Source organism: Papilio polytes, unplaced genomic scaffold (genome assembly GCF_000836215.1).
Source record: "Papilio polytes unplaced genomic scaffold, Ppol_1.0 DF822622.1, whole genome shotgun sequence".
Classification (NCBI taxonomy): Eukaryota; Metazoa; Arthropoda; class Insecta; order Lepidoptera; family Papilionidae; genus Papilio; species Papilio polytes.
Window position 1 is genome coordinate 1038984 of NW_013526582.1, and position 17149 is coordinate 1056132.

Consider the following 17149-nt stretch of genomic DNA (forward strand, 5'->3'; position numbering starts at 1 on the left):
TCTGTGACGGTTGAATACAGTAATCCATCGTCAAAACACAATACCAACATTATTATCAATCTGACAAAAATTACTTGACGACTTAACATAGTGATCCGTCTGTACATTACATTACTATTCTGTGCCATAACACGCGGAATAAATTCAGTTTGTACAGTATTTAAGGATATACTATCGGTACTATTAGAACTATGTAAAACATAAGTCGAATCATAATGCGGTGAGGTATTACACTTAATGTCTCTATCGTAATTATCAAATGAACAGAATGAGTCCTTATGGATACAAGATGCACAGTTGGCGCGGATTACGCCCTTAGCACCACAACCATAACAACGGACATCTGATGATTCGATTTTACCTTTTACTCTTGTACACTCATTAAGCTCATGGCCAATTTTACGACAGTAAACACAACAAAGTTTTTTTACCTTTTATCGTACTTGTCACCTGAGTACGATCCTGTGTCGACTGTGTACGACCCTGGGTCGTCGGGGCGCGCGCTGCCGGCAAAAACGCGGGAAAAGCGAGCTGCGCAGGCGACGCGGGCGCAAAGCGAGAAAGCACCCGTGTGAAAGAGACAGCGTATCGTACACGCAAGGACTCTTACAATACTTAAATTGGCTGCGAAGCAATTGACAGCACAACAGTCGTGCGATAGTTTAGTCAGTCGCGCTCTTATACTTATTTTTAAGTGACAGGAATTTATAACAAAATAAATCAGTATTAAAAAGTAATTGTTTTTTTTTTATTTCATTCAATAAATACATCATTATTAAAATATAATTTCACGAGTACATACGGTTACTAAATCTAACTGCAGTTCTATGCAGAAATAGTTACATATTTCTTTCTCTGTCTAGTCAATGGGAGTGAAAGAGATGGGTATTCAAGTTTCTTAATTAGTATTTAGAAGTAACATACATCCATCCAAGTTCTCATTTAAATTAGTTCAAATATACACTTATCAGAGCTAAAGTTTCAACAGTTTTTGGTCCTTCAAGTCGGATCAAGAACTATTTATTCGAGTTTTTTAGTTAATTTTAAAGCGGAAATATTACCCAGATCTAAGTCGCTAAGAATTATTTTATGGCAAAATTCATTATATCTGTATTATATTATATTTATATGTGGGTAGTTTTGATAAAAATATTATGCACAACTTTATAGGCGGAAAACAAAACTAATTTCTATGTCTAATTATATGTATAAATAAAACACTTATTAACACTAGTTGTTACTCGCGATTTTGTCTGCGTGAAATTAAAAATATAGCCTATGTTACTCACTGATAACTTAGCTTTTTGGTGAATGAATTTTTAAAATCGATACATACAAAAATAAAATTCTCTTTATAATCTATACTATTATAATAGAGCGTAAACACACACTTCTTCGTTGCCTAAGATGTTAGCAATTACACCATATTTTTGAAAAATTCTTTTTTAATTAAAAGCCCTACACTTTCGTCACGCTTTAGGCTATATATTTTAACGTCATTAAACTTAGAGGGTAAATATTTTCGATAAAAACCCTAATGTGGGAAAGAGACCATAAGTTGCTGCCAACATCAAGGAACCAAAGGTTTGTCATGTCATGTCATTTGCTATTGATAATTTGACAAATGTAAACAATAAAATAAAATTTTCATAATTTCATGCGGATGAAGCCGCACGGGAACAGCTAGTACTAGTATATTAAAAGAAATCGCGAGTCTACCGGGTCAAATAAATGTTCCGCACTCTCACCTGTTTATATTTTCATATTAAAGTATATAGGCTTATTAATAACGTCGACTTCGTTCTTCTGTTCACAATGCGGCCACACCGGCTCAACTATAGCCATCTCGCTCGCACTTAGCGGTTGACTTTGTAATTGTACCTAAAAAAATTATTTTCTTTAAAGCAGGTATTTAGCAGAAAATATAAACAAGGCAAATATATAGCCTCGGTGGTTCAGTGGTTTAAGCACTTGAATTGTAATCTACATGTCTTGGGTTCGAATCCCGCTGTACCTATGATTTTCGAATTTTCATACGTACATAATTTACCCGACGTTCTTACGGTGAAGGAAAACATCGTGATGCAGCACATATCGGCGAAGACATTCAAAGACATGTGTGAAGTCAACCCGCAGTGCAGCGTGGTTGACTATGGCCTAGTCACCCCTTATTAGGGTAGGCTCCGAGCCCCTCGGTGGGGACCTGTAGTGAACTGGTGGTGATGATAAACAAGGCAAATAAATTATGTTTTTTTTTCCTTGATACCGTAGTTAAAATATTATTATGTTTGGAATTAAAAGAACAAAATAGACTATATGTTCTTCCAGACTGTTCTGGAAATGCAAAAATACAAACTCTCGCATTTACTAGCTTTAAGCCGCGACTTTGTCCGCCGAATTAAAAACTTAGTAAACAGCCCATGTATTTTTGTCTTTCATTCAAATTTATAATATTAGTAAGACTAGCTTTCTCCCGCGACTTCTTCCGGGAATAAAAAAACTTAGTGAGTATTCTCTGTTCAAACTATCCTCTACATATCACTTCATCAGTTTAAACAAACTAACATTCATCCAAACTTTCGCTTTTATATTAATAAATAGCTTTTGCCCGCGACTCCGTTCGAGTGAAATTAAAACAAATGTAGCCTGTGTTACTTAGTGATAACGTAGCTTTTAATGGTGAGATTTTTTTAAAAATTGGCTCAGTAGTTTTTGCGTGAATCAAATACATACAAAAATACAAATATTTCCTCTTTACAATATTAAGTATAGATTACCTGTCTGTCTGTTCGTTTGTTGCGTGTTCGTTTAGGCCACGGCTTCTTTAGATGCACGTAGGCCACGTGCGCGCGCTTCTCGCTCGCTTGCTTAAAACATTTTCCGCACATTTCACACGCAAACGGCTTCAGACCAGTGTGGATCTTAAAACAAAGTACGAATAACATCAATATATCAGGGAGAACATAACTTGTAGCCTTGTGAAGTGTGTAATAGAATGAGTGAACTGCGAAGTATGTATTATAATGAGTAAACTGTGAAGTGTGTATTAGAATGTGTGACCTGTGCATTGTATATTACAATGAATGAACTGCGAAGTGTGTAATAGAATGAGTGAACTGTGAAGTGTGTATTAGAATGTGTGAACTGTGAAGCGTGTATTAGAATGAGTGAACTGTGAAGTGTGTATTAGAATGTGTGAACTGTGAAGCGTGTATTAGAATTAGTGAACTGTGAAGTGTGTATTAGAATGAGTGAACTGTGAAGCGTCTATTAGAATGAGTGAACTGTGAAGTGTGTAATAGAAGGTGTAAACTGCGAAGTATTATATGTATTAGAATGTGTGAAGTGCGAAGTATGTATTACAATGAGTGAACTGTGTAGTGTATATTATAATGAATGAAATGTGAAGTGTTTATTAGAATAAGTAAACTGTGAAGCGTATGTGATAATGAATGAACTGTGTAGTCCGTATTATAATGAGTAAACTGCGAAGTGTGTAATAGAATGTGTAAACTGTTAAATGTGTATAACTTACAAACATATGCCGCTGTCTATTACTGTGAGTAGAGAAGTGTTTCCCGCAGAGCGCGCACACGTACGTATCCCTGCGCGGCGCGTGCACACGTCTGTGCGCTACGAGACGCTGTCGCATTCTGAACGATTTTCCACAAGATTCACATGCGAATGGCCGCTCCCCAGTGTGTACCCAACTGTGGTCTTTTAGTAATGCGTAACTCTGAAATATTACAAATCAAAACTACACTTGACCAGTACAGTTAGTCGGTTAACTCTTAAATGCATGATTTTTTTTAATTACCCTAAATGAAACAGGTAGTAAAGAATATAAATTAAGCACCAATAGTCTAATGCTTTGTGGTACAGAATACCGATCTTTTTTTTTAAATATAAGGTGGCAAACGAGCAAGCGGCTACTTAAAACCACCAAAATGGAAAGCGACCGCTGCCCATAGACATCCGCAATTGCAGATGCGCTGCCTACCTTTAATTGACGGAGGAGACGCACATAAAGAAGACATTTCCCCTTCCTATGCGTCTCCACCGTCAAATCCACTTTTCCTTCACATCCTTTATCTTAAGAAAATGGGTGGAAAGGGAAAGGGACTAATATTAGTAAACTTACTTGGAACATTCTGCCGCACAATTCACACATGCAAGGTGACTTCATAGAGGGGTAGTTAGTGCGGTTCTTGTCGGGGTGCATGCGCCGGAAGTGGCCGTGGTACGCTCGGGAATCCTCTAATTCCACACCACACTGTATAAATAAGAAAATAAAATAACACATGAGATATAAATCAAAAATAAAAATAAGAAAGAGAACTTTAATATCAAAGTAATTATGGATTAAAATTATCAAAATAAAATAATAAATTATGATAAAAAAATATAACATTAGCGAGAGTAGTTATGATACTTTAAAAAAATTATCTTACTAATCTTACTAATATTATAAATGTGAAAGTTTAGATGGATGTTTGTTAGAGTTTGTAGCCTAAACTGCTGAACGGATTTCGATGAAATTTGGTATAGATGTAGAGGATAGTCTGGAAGAGCACATAGACTACTCACTTTTGGTTTATTTTTTCGTTCCACGCGCACGGAGTCACAGGCGAAAGCTAGTTAAATAATAAAACTTTACAAAACAATCAGATATATATGTGGGATCGTTGCAGACAAGTAGAAAAAGTGTATTTTCAGTACAATTTTTAAATATCTGCGATGATACCCCATTTATACCATTTTTTTTATTTCCCACATGTACATTCCTCATTTCTTTTGAATATACAGCAGAACCTTTATAACTTAAAGCTCGGTAAGTTAAAAACCTCTACAACTTCAAAAAAATAATATATTCCTTTCCCGTCAGAGCCCAAAACCTCTACAACATAAACCCTTGATAACTTAAAACCTCTATAAATTAGAATATTTTGTGTTTCCCTTGGACTTAAACTTATCGAGGTTTATTTATTTATTCATACAAGTATACACAACAGCTAATTTAATCACACAATTACATAGGAAAATAGAACAAGTATACACAAAACAGATAAATTAGCCAACAGGTGCATAACTACATTGTAACAAACAATTTGTTGAGGTTCATTTTTCTAAGTAAGTACATAAATTATAAAGCGCTAAACAAGATCACGTATACATATTGATATTTCTTTAAATTAGTTTAGATTTTATTTTATTTTTGAAGCTACTTTTTGATAGGTGAAAAATATCTACATCGCTGAAGTGTTCATTGTACAGGTGGGGTAATCGAGTTAAAATGGAATTTTTACCATAACTAGTTCGATGATATGGAACGTAAAACAATCCTGTATTTCGAGTGCGTCTCTTAGGAGCAGAGAGGTTCTACTGTAACATGCAATGAAAACCAACTGTTACCTGTTCACATGGTATGGGACCTTCCACTTTCCTCATTTGACTCGGGTACATTTTCCTCTCATTCGGATCTCTCCTATCTCTTATCTCTCTCCTTCCTCTTGGCTTTCTACCTTTTTTCGGTTTATTAGGGTCATTTGAATCCCTGAAATTAAAAGGATTACTCATCTATACTATTATAATAAAGTGTAAACACACACTTCTTTGTTGCCTAAGATGTCAGCAATTACACCATTTTTTTGAATAATACTTTTTTTAATTAAAAGCCCTACACTTACGTCATGCTTTAGGTTACATATTTTCACGCCATTAAACTTAGTGGGTAATTATTTTGGATAAAAACCCTAATGTGGTAAAGAGACCATAAGTTGCTGCCAACACCAAGGCTGCCATGGTTTGTCAACGTCATGTCATTTTGACATTTGCAATTGACAATTTGACACATGTAATCAATCAATAAAATAATATTATGCTGATGAAATCGCACGGGAACAACTAGTTGTTTATATTTGTCAAATGTCAAAATGACATGACACGATCTTTCTTGATGTTGGCAGCAACTATGGTATCTTTCTCACATAGGGGTTTTTATCCAAAATATTTACCCTCTAAGTTTAATGGCGTGAAAACATATAGTCTAAAGCGTGACGTAATGTAGGGCTTTTTATCAAAAAAATAATTATTCAAAAATATGGTGTAATTGCTGACATGTTAGGCAACAAAGAAGTGTGTGTTTACGCTTTATTATAATAGTATAGATAGATATAGATTTTAGAGAGTAGTAGTAGTCATACCAATATTATAAATGCAAAAGTTTAGATGGATGTTTGTTAGAGTTTGTTACTTAAATTGCTGAACGGGTCTCGATGAAATTTGGTACACATATAGAAGATATTCTGAAAGAACACATAGGTTACTCACTTTTTTTTTATTCCACGCGGACGAAATCGCGAGCGAAAGCTAATAAATAAATAAAATAAAATTCAAATTAAGAGGTACATCTAATAATGAATATAAACTCACTTATCACCAGTATTATGTTTTGCGGAGACCATCAGATGTTTCCGGTAAGCCTCTTCTGAGATAAACCTCACATCACAAGATGTACACAATGGACCGTCTTCTGGTACCTGAAATAAAAAATAACTAATATAAACTACATTTCTCTCCGAAGTAACAAAAGTTAGGGGCCTGTCCCACCACCCAAAAACCAAATCTTGCTTCTTTACTATTGGCTTGTAGTTTGTCTCTTTCTCATATTAAATTTTTTCCGATTCATTCACCCACTAAATTAGCGTAAAAATATCTAACTCATAGCATGATTTCTGGCATCCTACACCACAAAGTAATGTGTGTTTACGCTTTATTATATTAACTAGCTGATCCCGTGCGACTTCATCCGCATGTAATTATGAAAATGTTATTTCATTGTTTACATTCATCAATCAATTGCAAATGTCAAAATGACATGACATGACCAAACTTGGCAATCTTGCTTCCTTGATGTTGGCAGCAACTTATGGTCTCTTTCCCACATTAGGGATTTTATCCAAAATATTTACTCCCTAAGTGTAATAGCGTGAAAATATATATCCTAAAGCGTGACGTAAGTGTAGGGCTTATTATTAAAGAAAGAATTATTCAAAAATATGGTGTAATTGCTGACATCTTAGGCAACAAAAAAGTGTGTAGATAAATTCAATATGTTAGTACAAAAGTATATCTTACCTTGTCACTCTCGAGTCGATGTTTCAACTTCTTATGTAGTTCTATCCCTTTCTCACTTACAAAGGAATAGCCACAAAGTTCACATACAAAGTCCGAAGGATGTTTTATACGAATATGGCCCATATATGTAGTAAATTTACTGAAAAAATTAATAAAATCACATAATATTATGTAAAAATAAAATTAGGTACTCATTTTCTTTTATTAAATATACTATTTTGGTAACAACTCAATATTCTACACAATAATAATAATTCAAAGTTACTCTAGTAATAATTAACTGAAAGTTACTTTAACGAAATAAATTAGTAAACTCAGTTACATAATAAATTATTTAGACAAAGTAACTCTGAAATTAATTAACTGAAGGTTACTCACACAAATTAAAAAAAATAAAACTCAAAAGTCATAAATATAATTCAATCTCAAAATATTTATTTAACTCAAAGTTACTCTCAAATTAATTAAATAAAAGTTACTCTCACGTAAAGAAAAAAACAAACTTAAAAAGACATGAGTTTACTCAAAGGTTATAACTTTAATTGAATCTCAAAATATTTGTTTAACTCAAACTTACTCTCAAATTAATTAACTAAAAGTTACTCTCACGTATATTAAACAAAAATCAAACAGAAAATCCAAAATTAAATAAACGTGGGTTTACTCAAAGGTCATAAATATATTTTCTTCTCAAAATTTGTTTTTTTTTTTTTTAATATGAGGTGGAAAACGAGCACTATAAGCCCTACAGTGCGAAGATGTTAAAGCGGAGTCTACTCAAAGTTACTCTCAAATTAAATAACTAAAAGTTACTCTCCTAATAATTAGTAACCTCAAAGTAACTCACAGGAACTCCTCTTGGCAATGCGGACATTGGTATTTGGTTCCCTTGTGCCATCTCTCGTGAAGTCTCGCCGTCTGACTGACACACAGAAACATAACAATATGTATGTTGGAAAAAAATAACATTTCACTCTAAAATAACAAAAGATGAACATCTAAAAGAGAAACTAGAAACAATATGTTTCTGAACCTCCATTTTGTTTTAAAATGTATTTATATTAGTAACTAGCTGTTCGCGTGCGGCTTCATCCGCATGAAATTATAAAATTATTGTTTGCATTTGTCAAATTCTCAATTGCAAATGTCAAAATACCAATTACCTTACTATTGCAATTTTGCTTCCTTGATGTTGGCAGCAACTTATGGTCTCTTTCCCACATTAGGGTTTTTATCCAAATTATTTACCCCCTAAGTTTAATGGCGTGAAAATATTATGGCCTAAAGCGTGACGCAAGTGTATGGCTTTTTATTAAAATAAGAATTATTGAAAAATATGCTGTAATTGCTGACATCTTAGGCAACAAAGAAGTGTGTGTTTACGCTTTATTATAACAGTATAGATAGTTAGTCCAAGGTAAACACAAAATATTTTAAGTTATAGAGGTTTTAAGTTATCAAATGTCTATGTTATAGAGGTTTTGGGCTCGGATGGGAAGGGAACATATTATTTTTTGAAGTTACAGAGGTTTTTAAGTTACCGAAGTATGAACTATCAAGATTCTACTGTAGTGTTTAACTCACCGATGCGTAGTGACATAATTGCATTGGTTACAGCTAAACCTCTGCGTGTGGTGCGCGGTGACGTGCTTACGTAAAGCATGGGAATGTTTGAAGTGTATCTTACAGATCTCACATTCGTATTCACCGCATTGCTGAAAGAGATAGATGTATGTAAATATTAGTACGTTAGAGAAGGACAATTATAGGTAAAAATTCGTGTTAGAGAAGGACAGTTATATATAAAGATAAGCATGTTAGAAACGGATAGACATAGGTAAAGATAAGAGTGTTAGAGTGTTAGAGAAGGGCAGATTTAGGTAAAGATTAGTGTTAGAGAAGGACAGATATAAGTAAAGATAAGAGTGTTAGAGGACAGATATAGGTAAAGATTAATGTGTTAGAAAAAGATAGGTGTATGTAATGATATGTAAGTTAGAAAAGAAAGAACGTTGGTAAAGATTAGTATGTTAGAAAAGGACAGATGTAGGTAAAAATTAGTGTGTTTGAGAAGTATAGGTGATTGGTTAGGACAAATGTAAGCATGTAAAGAATAATGTTAGAGTAGGACAGATTTAGGTTAAGAATAGTGTGTTAAAGGACAACAAAGTTAAGATTTAGTGTGGTCGAGAACAGATAAAGATTAGTAAGTTAGAAAGACAGATATAGGAATATTTAGCCAGTTCATTAGAAAAGGACAGGTATAAGTACAGAATTTTGGTAAAGAACAGACATAGGTATACATTTGTGTGTTAGAGAAGTACAGATAAAGTTAAAAAATACTGGGTTAGAAAAGGACAGATATAAAGAATCGAGATTTAGAGCAGAACAGATGTATATCCCATAAACATATAAACAACATTACTACATTTTCTACCGAATTAGTGGAAATATGTTTGTAACTTAATTTCATTTTTCAAAAATGAAACAACATAAAGTTTGTACATTTAAAAAATAATCAAAGATATAAAAAAAAACTTACATCAGTATGTCTAGTCATATGAGAATTATATGCATCTTCATCTAAAAATCCTTTAAAACAAGCAGTACATTTGAACACAGACTTTTTATAATTAGAAGACTCTCTTCTCTTCTCTATTTCTGCTATTTGCTCATCAACAGATAAATCAGTTATAGTAAAAAGTGTTTCGTTTAAATCATCATTCAGAAACGGTTTCCTTCTTCTATCAATCTTTGGTTCCGTCGGCTCTTTCTTCTTCTTAACTACTTTCTTCTTAGTTCTTCTTTTTTCTAGAGGTACACTATCATCAGATGAATAGTTCTCGTCCTTAATAGATCCAGTCTCATCTAAGAATATTTCATTTTTTATTTCTAACTCAATCTCTTCTGTTCCTTCTGTATTTTCTTTGTATTCTATATATATGTCATAGTGGTCTGGTTTATAATATTTTGTTGTTAATTTAGATTCCAAATTATATTTTTTATTTAGATCTTGTACTTTTTGTTCTGTAATCTGGAATTTTATTAGTCAAATTTTAAATATAATCTATACTATCATAATAAAGCGTAAACACACTTCTTTGTTGCCTAAGATGTCAGCAATTACACCATATTTTTAAATAATTCTTTTTTTTAATAAAAAGCCCTACACTTACGTCACGCTTTAGGCTAAAGGGTTAACCGCCATTACATTTAGGTGGTAAATATTTTGGATAAAAACCCTAATGTGGGAAAGAGACGTAATAGACGATGGAATAGAGATAAATTGCTGCCAACATTGTCAAGTCAATTGTCAATTGCCGAGCAAGGTTGTAATCATGTCATTTTGACATTTGTAATTGATAATTTGACAAATTTAAACTATGAAATAAAATTTTCATAATTTCATGCGGATGAAGTCGTACACTCACTCACACACCCAAACACATGTATTTGATCATATATATACCTAGACTAATAGAAGGCACTGACTCCTGTAATACAGGTCCCCACTTAGCTCAGGAAGCAGAGCCCAATGATTATTGTTCAACAGATCGTATTAATAAAGTGTTTTTTTAATAACCGCATCATGCCAGTAGCTGGCATACTGTACTAGTATTTAAAGTTACTCACCATTTCTTGTTTATCAACAATTCCCATCATAAGTTCAAATGATCGTAGAGTTTTTCGTCTAAAATTCTGACAAGAGAGTAGTCTATGAGCACATTCTGAGCACAAACTTTGAGGTAGATTGTCTTTTACCTGAAAACAATACAAAAGGTCTATGCATCTGCACTAAGTGGTAGAGCCCGCTTTAACATGTTCCCACTATAGGGCTCGCTCTCAGTAATACCACGACCACAGACAGGCGTGAAGTGGAAGCAATTCCGCCTACAGTCTGATGAGTGTGGTGCCGGAGGACTAAGTTTAGTCCCTTTCCCTTTCCACCCGTTTCTTAAGAGGAAAGTATGGGAAGGAAAAGAGGATTTGACAGTGAAGGAGACTCATAGCAAGGGGAAATAACCTCTTTATGTGCGTCTCCTCCGTCAACGAAGGGTAGGCAGCGCATCTGCAATTGCGGATGTCTATGTGCAGCGGTCGCTTTATATTTCGGTGGATTCAGGCCGATTTCTCGTTTGCCACCTTATATTATAAAAGAAAACTAGATTTAAAAAAAAATTCCGCTCAGTAAGTTGTGAGTCCAATAGTACAAATATTTCCTCTTTATATTATTAGCTAAGAACTAATACCCAATACAAACAAGCTTTCGCCCGAGAATCTGCCCGCGTGGGTTTCTTGTTCCAGACCCTCTACATCTATAGATCGTTCATAAAGATCCATTCAGCAGTTTACGAGATATATTTTAACAATGAGTTTGTATCAAAAATACAAATCTTCATATTAGTACTAGCTTACGCCCGCGACTCCGTTCGCGTGTATTTAAAAAAACGAACTAGCCTATGTGTTCTTCCAGACTATGCTCTGCATCTATTCAAATTTCAAGATAGATTCAGCCGTTTAAGCTACAAACTCTAACAAACATCCATTTATCTAAACATTCGCATTTATAATATTAGTAAGATAGACCCTTTTTCCACTAAGACTAAACATCAAATATCGTCATCAACTTGCCCTTATCTCTACAGAGGGTCGGCACAGTGCTGCTCTTCCATACATCTCTATCAGCCATATCTGAATCCACTCCTTCCTTAAGCATATTTTCACACAATCCATACTTTCTTCGGTCGTCCTCTACCTTTGTAGTCCACATTCATTCTTAACAGTTTCTGGGCTATGTCCCCATCGTCTCGTCGCATAACATGTCCATACCACACTTACATTTCACTTCTCAATTTCTCCACCTCTGGAAAATAAATAAATCTTCAACTTGCCCTTATCCCTTAGGGAGGGTCGGCACAGTATGTGCTCCATACATCTCTATCAGCCATATCTGAATCCACTCCTTAAGCATATTTTCACACAATCCATACTTTCTTTGGTCGTCCTCTACCTTTGTAGTCCACATCCATTCTTAACACTTTCTGGTTACGCCCCATTCTTTCGTCACATGTAAACAACAAATGTATAGTCATAATTAAGTTATCTTTGTACTTACATTCAATCCAGTAATATATTCATATGCTTGATCTAATTGGTATGTATGAATCGAATACAATCTCCTATCCATTGCCAAACATATTCTGCACACCTGAAAATAATATAAATAAAATTAATCTTAATATGAGAAATTATAATTCCACTGGCCGCTTGACTTCGCTTGAGTGAAATTAAAAAATATAGCATACTAGGAATCAAAGTGAGACTAAACAGTTATGCAATCATCATCATCATCACCAGCTCACTATAGGTCCCCACCGAGGGGCACGGAGCCTACCCTAAGTAAGGGTGACTAGGCCATAGTCAACCATGCTGCACTGCGGGTTGACTTCACGCATATCTTTGTAATTTCGTCGCCGATATGTGCTGCATCACTATGTTTTCCTTCACCGTAAGAACGTCGGGTAAATCACGTATGAAAATTCGAAAAATCGAAAATCACAGGTACAGCGGGATTCGAACCCAAGAACTGTAGATTACAAGTCAAGTGCTTAAACCACTGAGCTCTCGACGCTCTTGTGCAATAGTATAGTCAAAAATGCACACTCAGATAAATTCAGAGATAAAGACAAGATTTTTATAGAAAGGATTACCTTTAAATTCTGCATTTCTTCCACAGGAGCGTCCTGTAAAAATTAATACATAACTAATGCAATATTCTGGTTACATTTGTAATGTAATAGGTAAATTGTCATTTATATTAATCATATACAAATATTATAAAAGCGAAATTTACGATGGATGAATGTTTGTTAGAGTTTGTAGCCTAAACGGCTGAATGGATCTCCATGAAATTTGGCACAGGTTTAGAGCACATAGGCTACTTTGTGTCCTGGGAATAGTTACAGTTCCCGTGGGATTCATTAGTTTTGTATTTTTAAAGTTTACTCGTTCATTCTGTAATGGTTCAACATATCTTATTGAAATTTGACACAGATATAAAACAAAGTGTGGAGTACACATGGGATTAGGTTCATCCCCGAGAAATATCCGGTTTCCGAGGGATACATAGTACTATAAAGCAGAATTGTTTTTTGTATGTATTGGAATAACTCAAATACTGAGCCGATTTAAAATTCTTTCAACATTTAAACAAGCCCATTGAAGTGTCAAATGAATTTACACACCTTAATCACAGGCACAGCTCCCGGTTTTATTTTCCGTAATCCACCCCTAGTTTCATACAAATCATCACAACTGAAATGCTCAGAGCATACAGCACTCCTCTCTTTTGCTACCCAGGTTTCTTTACCAAGTGCTTTCAGCCAGGACGCACGGATAGTCTGTTCAGCAGGAATTCTGGAATTATGTATGCAATAACAATTAATTATTTGTCTACTATAGGTGTTCTAAAGTTGGTAAGTAAGGAAAAACATAGGAGATGTACAAGAGAATGAAATTATGACGCTTTTTGCGTTTTAATTACAAATATACTTGTACTATGGTAAATGCAATTTTGTATAACAAAAGTAAATATGAATGGTTATCTCTACAATTACTGTAAATAGGAGACGGTATTCTCATTAAATATTATTCTTCATGTAAATAAATGTTTTTATATCGGATTTCATGATAAATGTATGGAAAAAGTGTAAATGTATACATCAACTTACACATGAAATGTTATACCCTGGGATTTCGTCAATTGTCTGGTATCATTTTTACAATTCGGTGCACAACAGCGCATTTTAATTTGGTTTTATTTTACAAAAACACTTTACGATTCAGTCATTTTTTTCGCTTTACCTAATATTATCCGACCCATTTGTAACTGGCCCCAGAAAAGTCAACAAGTAAAGTTTTTTACTCATCGTCCTCTTGACTGCGTGGGTTACTACATTTGGGCGTATAACACACGCCAAGGGAGTAAGATTTGTATAGGTTTTTCACTCTCTCGCGAACAAAATAGTATATATTTGTCTCGCTTGCACAGGGAACAGTAAGGGATAGTTCTACAAGGATCTAACAGCAGTCATATAATATGTGACCTAACAATGTCACTTTGACAGCGAAAAATTTGGGAGCTTCAATTGCATTGTTTCATATAACATTTTCAATAACTTTTCTTAAAGAAATTGCTGTAATAAGAGGTAATAGGAATAAAATTGGTTATGTATTTTAAAAGTTTAAAGTGAAAATTACCTGCAAAATGTTACCTTAGTGTGTTTGTTGTGTCACAGATGGCGTTGGTTTAATTTTTTTTGAACATTTAGCGTAAAATATATTCGGAAAAAAATATTCTTAATTTTTTTTTGTTTATTCATCAAATACAGAGTACAAAATACAATAAAAGCATGTATAAACCCAAACTATACATTATCTGCCCTTATATTACTTTACATTTATCTTTAGATAAGAGGTAAAAAAAAAGACGAATAGTGAACCCCCCTCTTTTTGAAGTCAATTAAAAAGTTAAAATTAAAAACACAAAATGGCCGCCATGTATGGCAATTTGTCGTTACTGTAAACTTTGTTTTCTTTCGGTGTTAAATAAAAACATTAAAATGAGATGCGTTGATGTTTATTTTTAATATTTAAAAATATCGAAGTTATAGTTATGAGAAATCATTTCTTAATACCGCATCATCTATATCGTAGTTCATAATTTCGTCGTCTCCGGCTCGTCCGATTAATTTTTCCAATTCTTCACTGACAGTTTCTCTTTCTAATGTCTTTCTTGTAGTTATTTCTTCACTGACATCAAGTATCGGTGGATATTTGCCGACCCGTTTTTGTATACGCTTAATAAAATTATCAAGTTCTCTTCGATTTGAGAAAACATGGTTGATAACTGAAAAAAAAAACGGATTAAAAAAGTTTCTATTGATGAAACAGAGTACAAAAAACCCTTTACCATTCTGCTAGTTAGATAAAAATACCAAATTCCTACTTACAACACTATAGCCTATATAACTCAGCAGTAATGTAGCTTTTTAATAGTAAATAAAATAAATAAAATAAAAATAAAAATTTTTTAATAGTAAAAGAATTTTTTAAATCGGCCTATTAGTTATTGAGTTATTTCAATACATACAAAATCGGTATTTCCAAACCGATACGACTTAGGGTCCTTCAAGACGCGAGCTTACAGCGTCAAAGGCAACGCATCTGTAGTTCCTCTGGTGTTGATGTCCATGGGCGTCGTTGACCACCTCTTTGTTCCCGCAGCTCGTTTGTTCTATTCTCTTACAAAAAAAACTACAAATCTTGCCTCTTTATAACATTTATACTTACATAAGATTATTAGCAAATACGAAGTTAAAATTGTCTTCATTGTGAAGGAATCGAATTACGATTGAAAGGACAAGCTAGTCTTAAAGACGATTTTTTTCAATTACATCTTATCAGTAACAAATTACGTTAGGATAGAAGTAATTTCATGCTTAAATTGTAATTAACAATTGTTTAACGGTCAAATGTTAGCTTTTTTTTTCAAATTTAGACACAAATCTGTTAATTATTCTAACAGTGGTAGTGCCCGCTTTAACATCTTAGCACTGCAGGGCCGGCACGCCCGGTGTAATACCACGACCACACAGAAGACAGGCGTGAAATGGAAGCAATTCCGTGTTTCGTCTGATGAGTGTGGTGCCGGAGGCCTAATTTAAGTCCCTTTCTCTTTACCACCCTTTTCTTATAAGGAGAGGTTGGGATGGGGAAGTGGATTTGACGGTGGACGAGATGCATAGAAAGGGGAAATATGCTCTTTATGTGCGTCTCCTCTTCCGTCGTATAAGGGTAGGCAACGCATCTGTAATTGCGGATGTCTATGGGCAGCGGTCGCTTCGCCATTTTGGCGCCGCTTGCTCGTTTGCCACCTTATGCTATAAAAAAAAAATTCTTGTGATAATTTAAATCACGTCTAGATAATAAGCGTTAACTAGGATACAAAGCGTTTTTACTACCCTCATTTGCTTTCCTGATGAAACCTAGATTACGTGAAAGAGCACATTTTTTAAACATGTAACCGGGTTGCCAAATCTTATCCTGGCAAGGCTATGTTTAATTGATCTCTGAAGTGGATTAAGGATTTTCCATCATCTGCCCAATTAGGAATCTTCTCTTTTGTTGCAATGCTTACTTAATTTGCAGTAGAACAACGTTTTCGGTTACTGTACCCAATTACCTAACCTGTATCCATGCCACTAACACTTAAAATAACGTTGCAAATAACCTATGTTAAGCCCAAATAAGCCGCTCATTAATATTATGGTATAAACCGACCGAATTAAAAACGCGCCTAAAACGTGAAAGCGTATTATGAGTGAAAGTGTCTTTAACGTGGTCGTATTAAGCGGGTTCTACTGTATTTTTTAGAATTGCTCGTATTTCCAGTTAGTGTGGCTAAACCTTTACAACCCGATGAGTCAAGTCATGTCTATTTACGTGATTGAGTATAACCCCTAAGCTTTGTTGCCCTGCCTTTGCAATTGCCTACCAATAACAAAATTAACCTCTAAACACACGAATACACTCGAAAAGCAAACTTATGGCTTCGCAATAAGATTTATTTGCTGATTATATGGACGTAAGGGTAAAATTGTGATTATCCCAAGCCCTTTTTCTGAGGTGTCTGTGATTGGCTTATGAGGAATTTTGCGCGCGCAACGAAAACGGACAATTTTCGTTTGTGAAGAATTATTGATGTACATTGCTGTTTATGTCCACTAGTTTGATTTTAATGTGCAAGGAATGAAGCAATGTATAACGAATTCTATACATTGTCGTTTTACATCAATTTGTGTAGTGTTGAGGACATCCCGTTTTCCTTTTCAGTCAGTTACGGGATTTCTTTTGCAACACTTCAATTTGTTGGACAAAAAGTTTATTTTAAAGTTTGTTTTAAAGTAAAAATATAATTAAAATCGTGATGAAATGTGTAAAAAAAAGGTCG

At 34.3% G+C, this 17149-nt stretch overlaps 1 protein-coding gene across 1 annotated transcript; it reads right to left on the bottom strand.

Annotated features, from left to right (window-relative positions):
- Window positions 1–1633: 1633 nt before the first annotated feature.
- On the bottom strand, window positions 1634–14041 carry LOC106105871 (zinc finger protein 658-like). The gene is made up of 15 exons (XM_013286328.1): window positions 13869–14041; window positions 13383–13554; window positions 12849–12881; window positions 12254–12346; window positions 10771–10899; window positions 9680–10171; window positions 8722–8852; window positions 7985–8059; window positions 7138–7276; window positions 6433–6539; window positions 5413–5554; window positions 4142–4273; window positions 3536–3736; window positions 2778–2921; window positions 1634–1881 (listed from the first exon to the last, which is right to left on the bottom strand). The coding sequence occupies exons 1-15, from the start codon at window positions 13940–13942 to the stop codon at window positions 1753–1755; spliced, it is 2193 nt and encodes a 730-aa protein (XP_013141782.1). The 5' UTR covers window positions 13943–14041; the 3' UTR covers window positions 1634–1752.
- Window positions 14042–17149: the final 3108 nt, after the last annotated feature.

Bases quoted from the DNA above. Each gene is read 5' to 3' on its own strand.
- LOC106105871 (XM_013286328.1), bottom strand. From the start codon at position 13,942: ATGCGCTGTTGTGCACCGAATTGTAAAAATGATACCAGACAATTGACG. The intron at 12,882-13,382 runs GTGTGTAAATTC...TAATTTTTACAG, and splicing joins GAGCTGTGCCTGTGATTAAG to GACGCTCCTGTGGAAGAAAT. The intron at 8,853-9,679 runs GTAAGTTTTTTT...TATCTCTTTCAG, and splicing joins ATATGACTAGACATACTGAT to CAATGCGGTGAATACGAATG.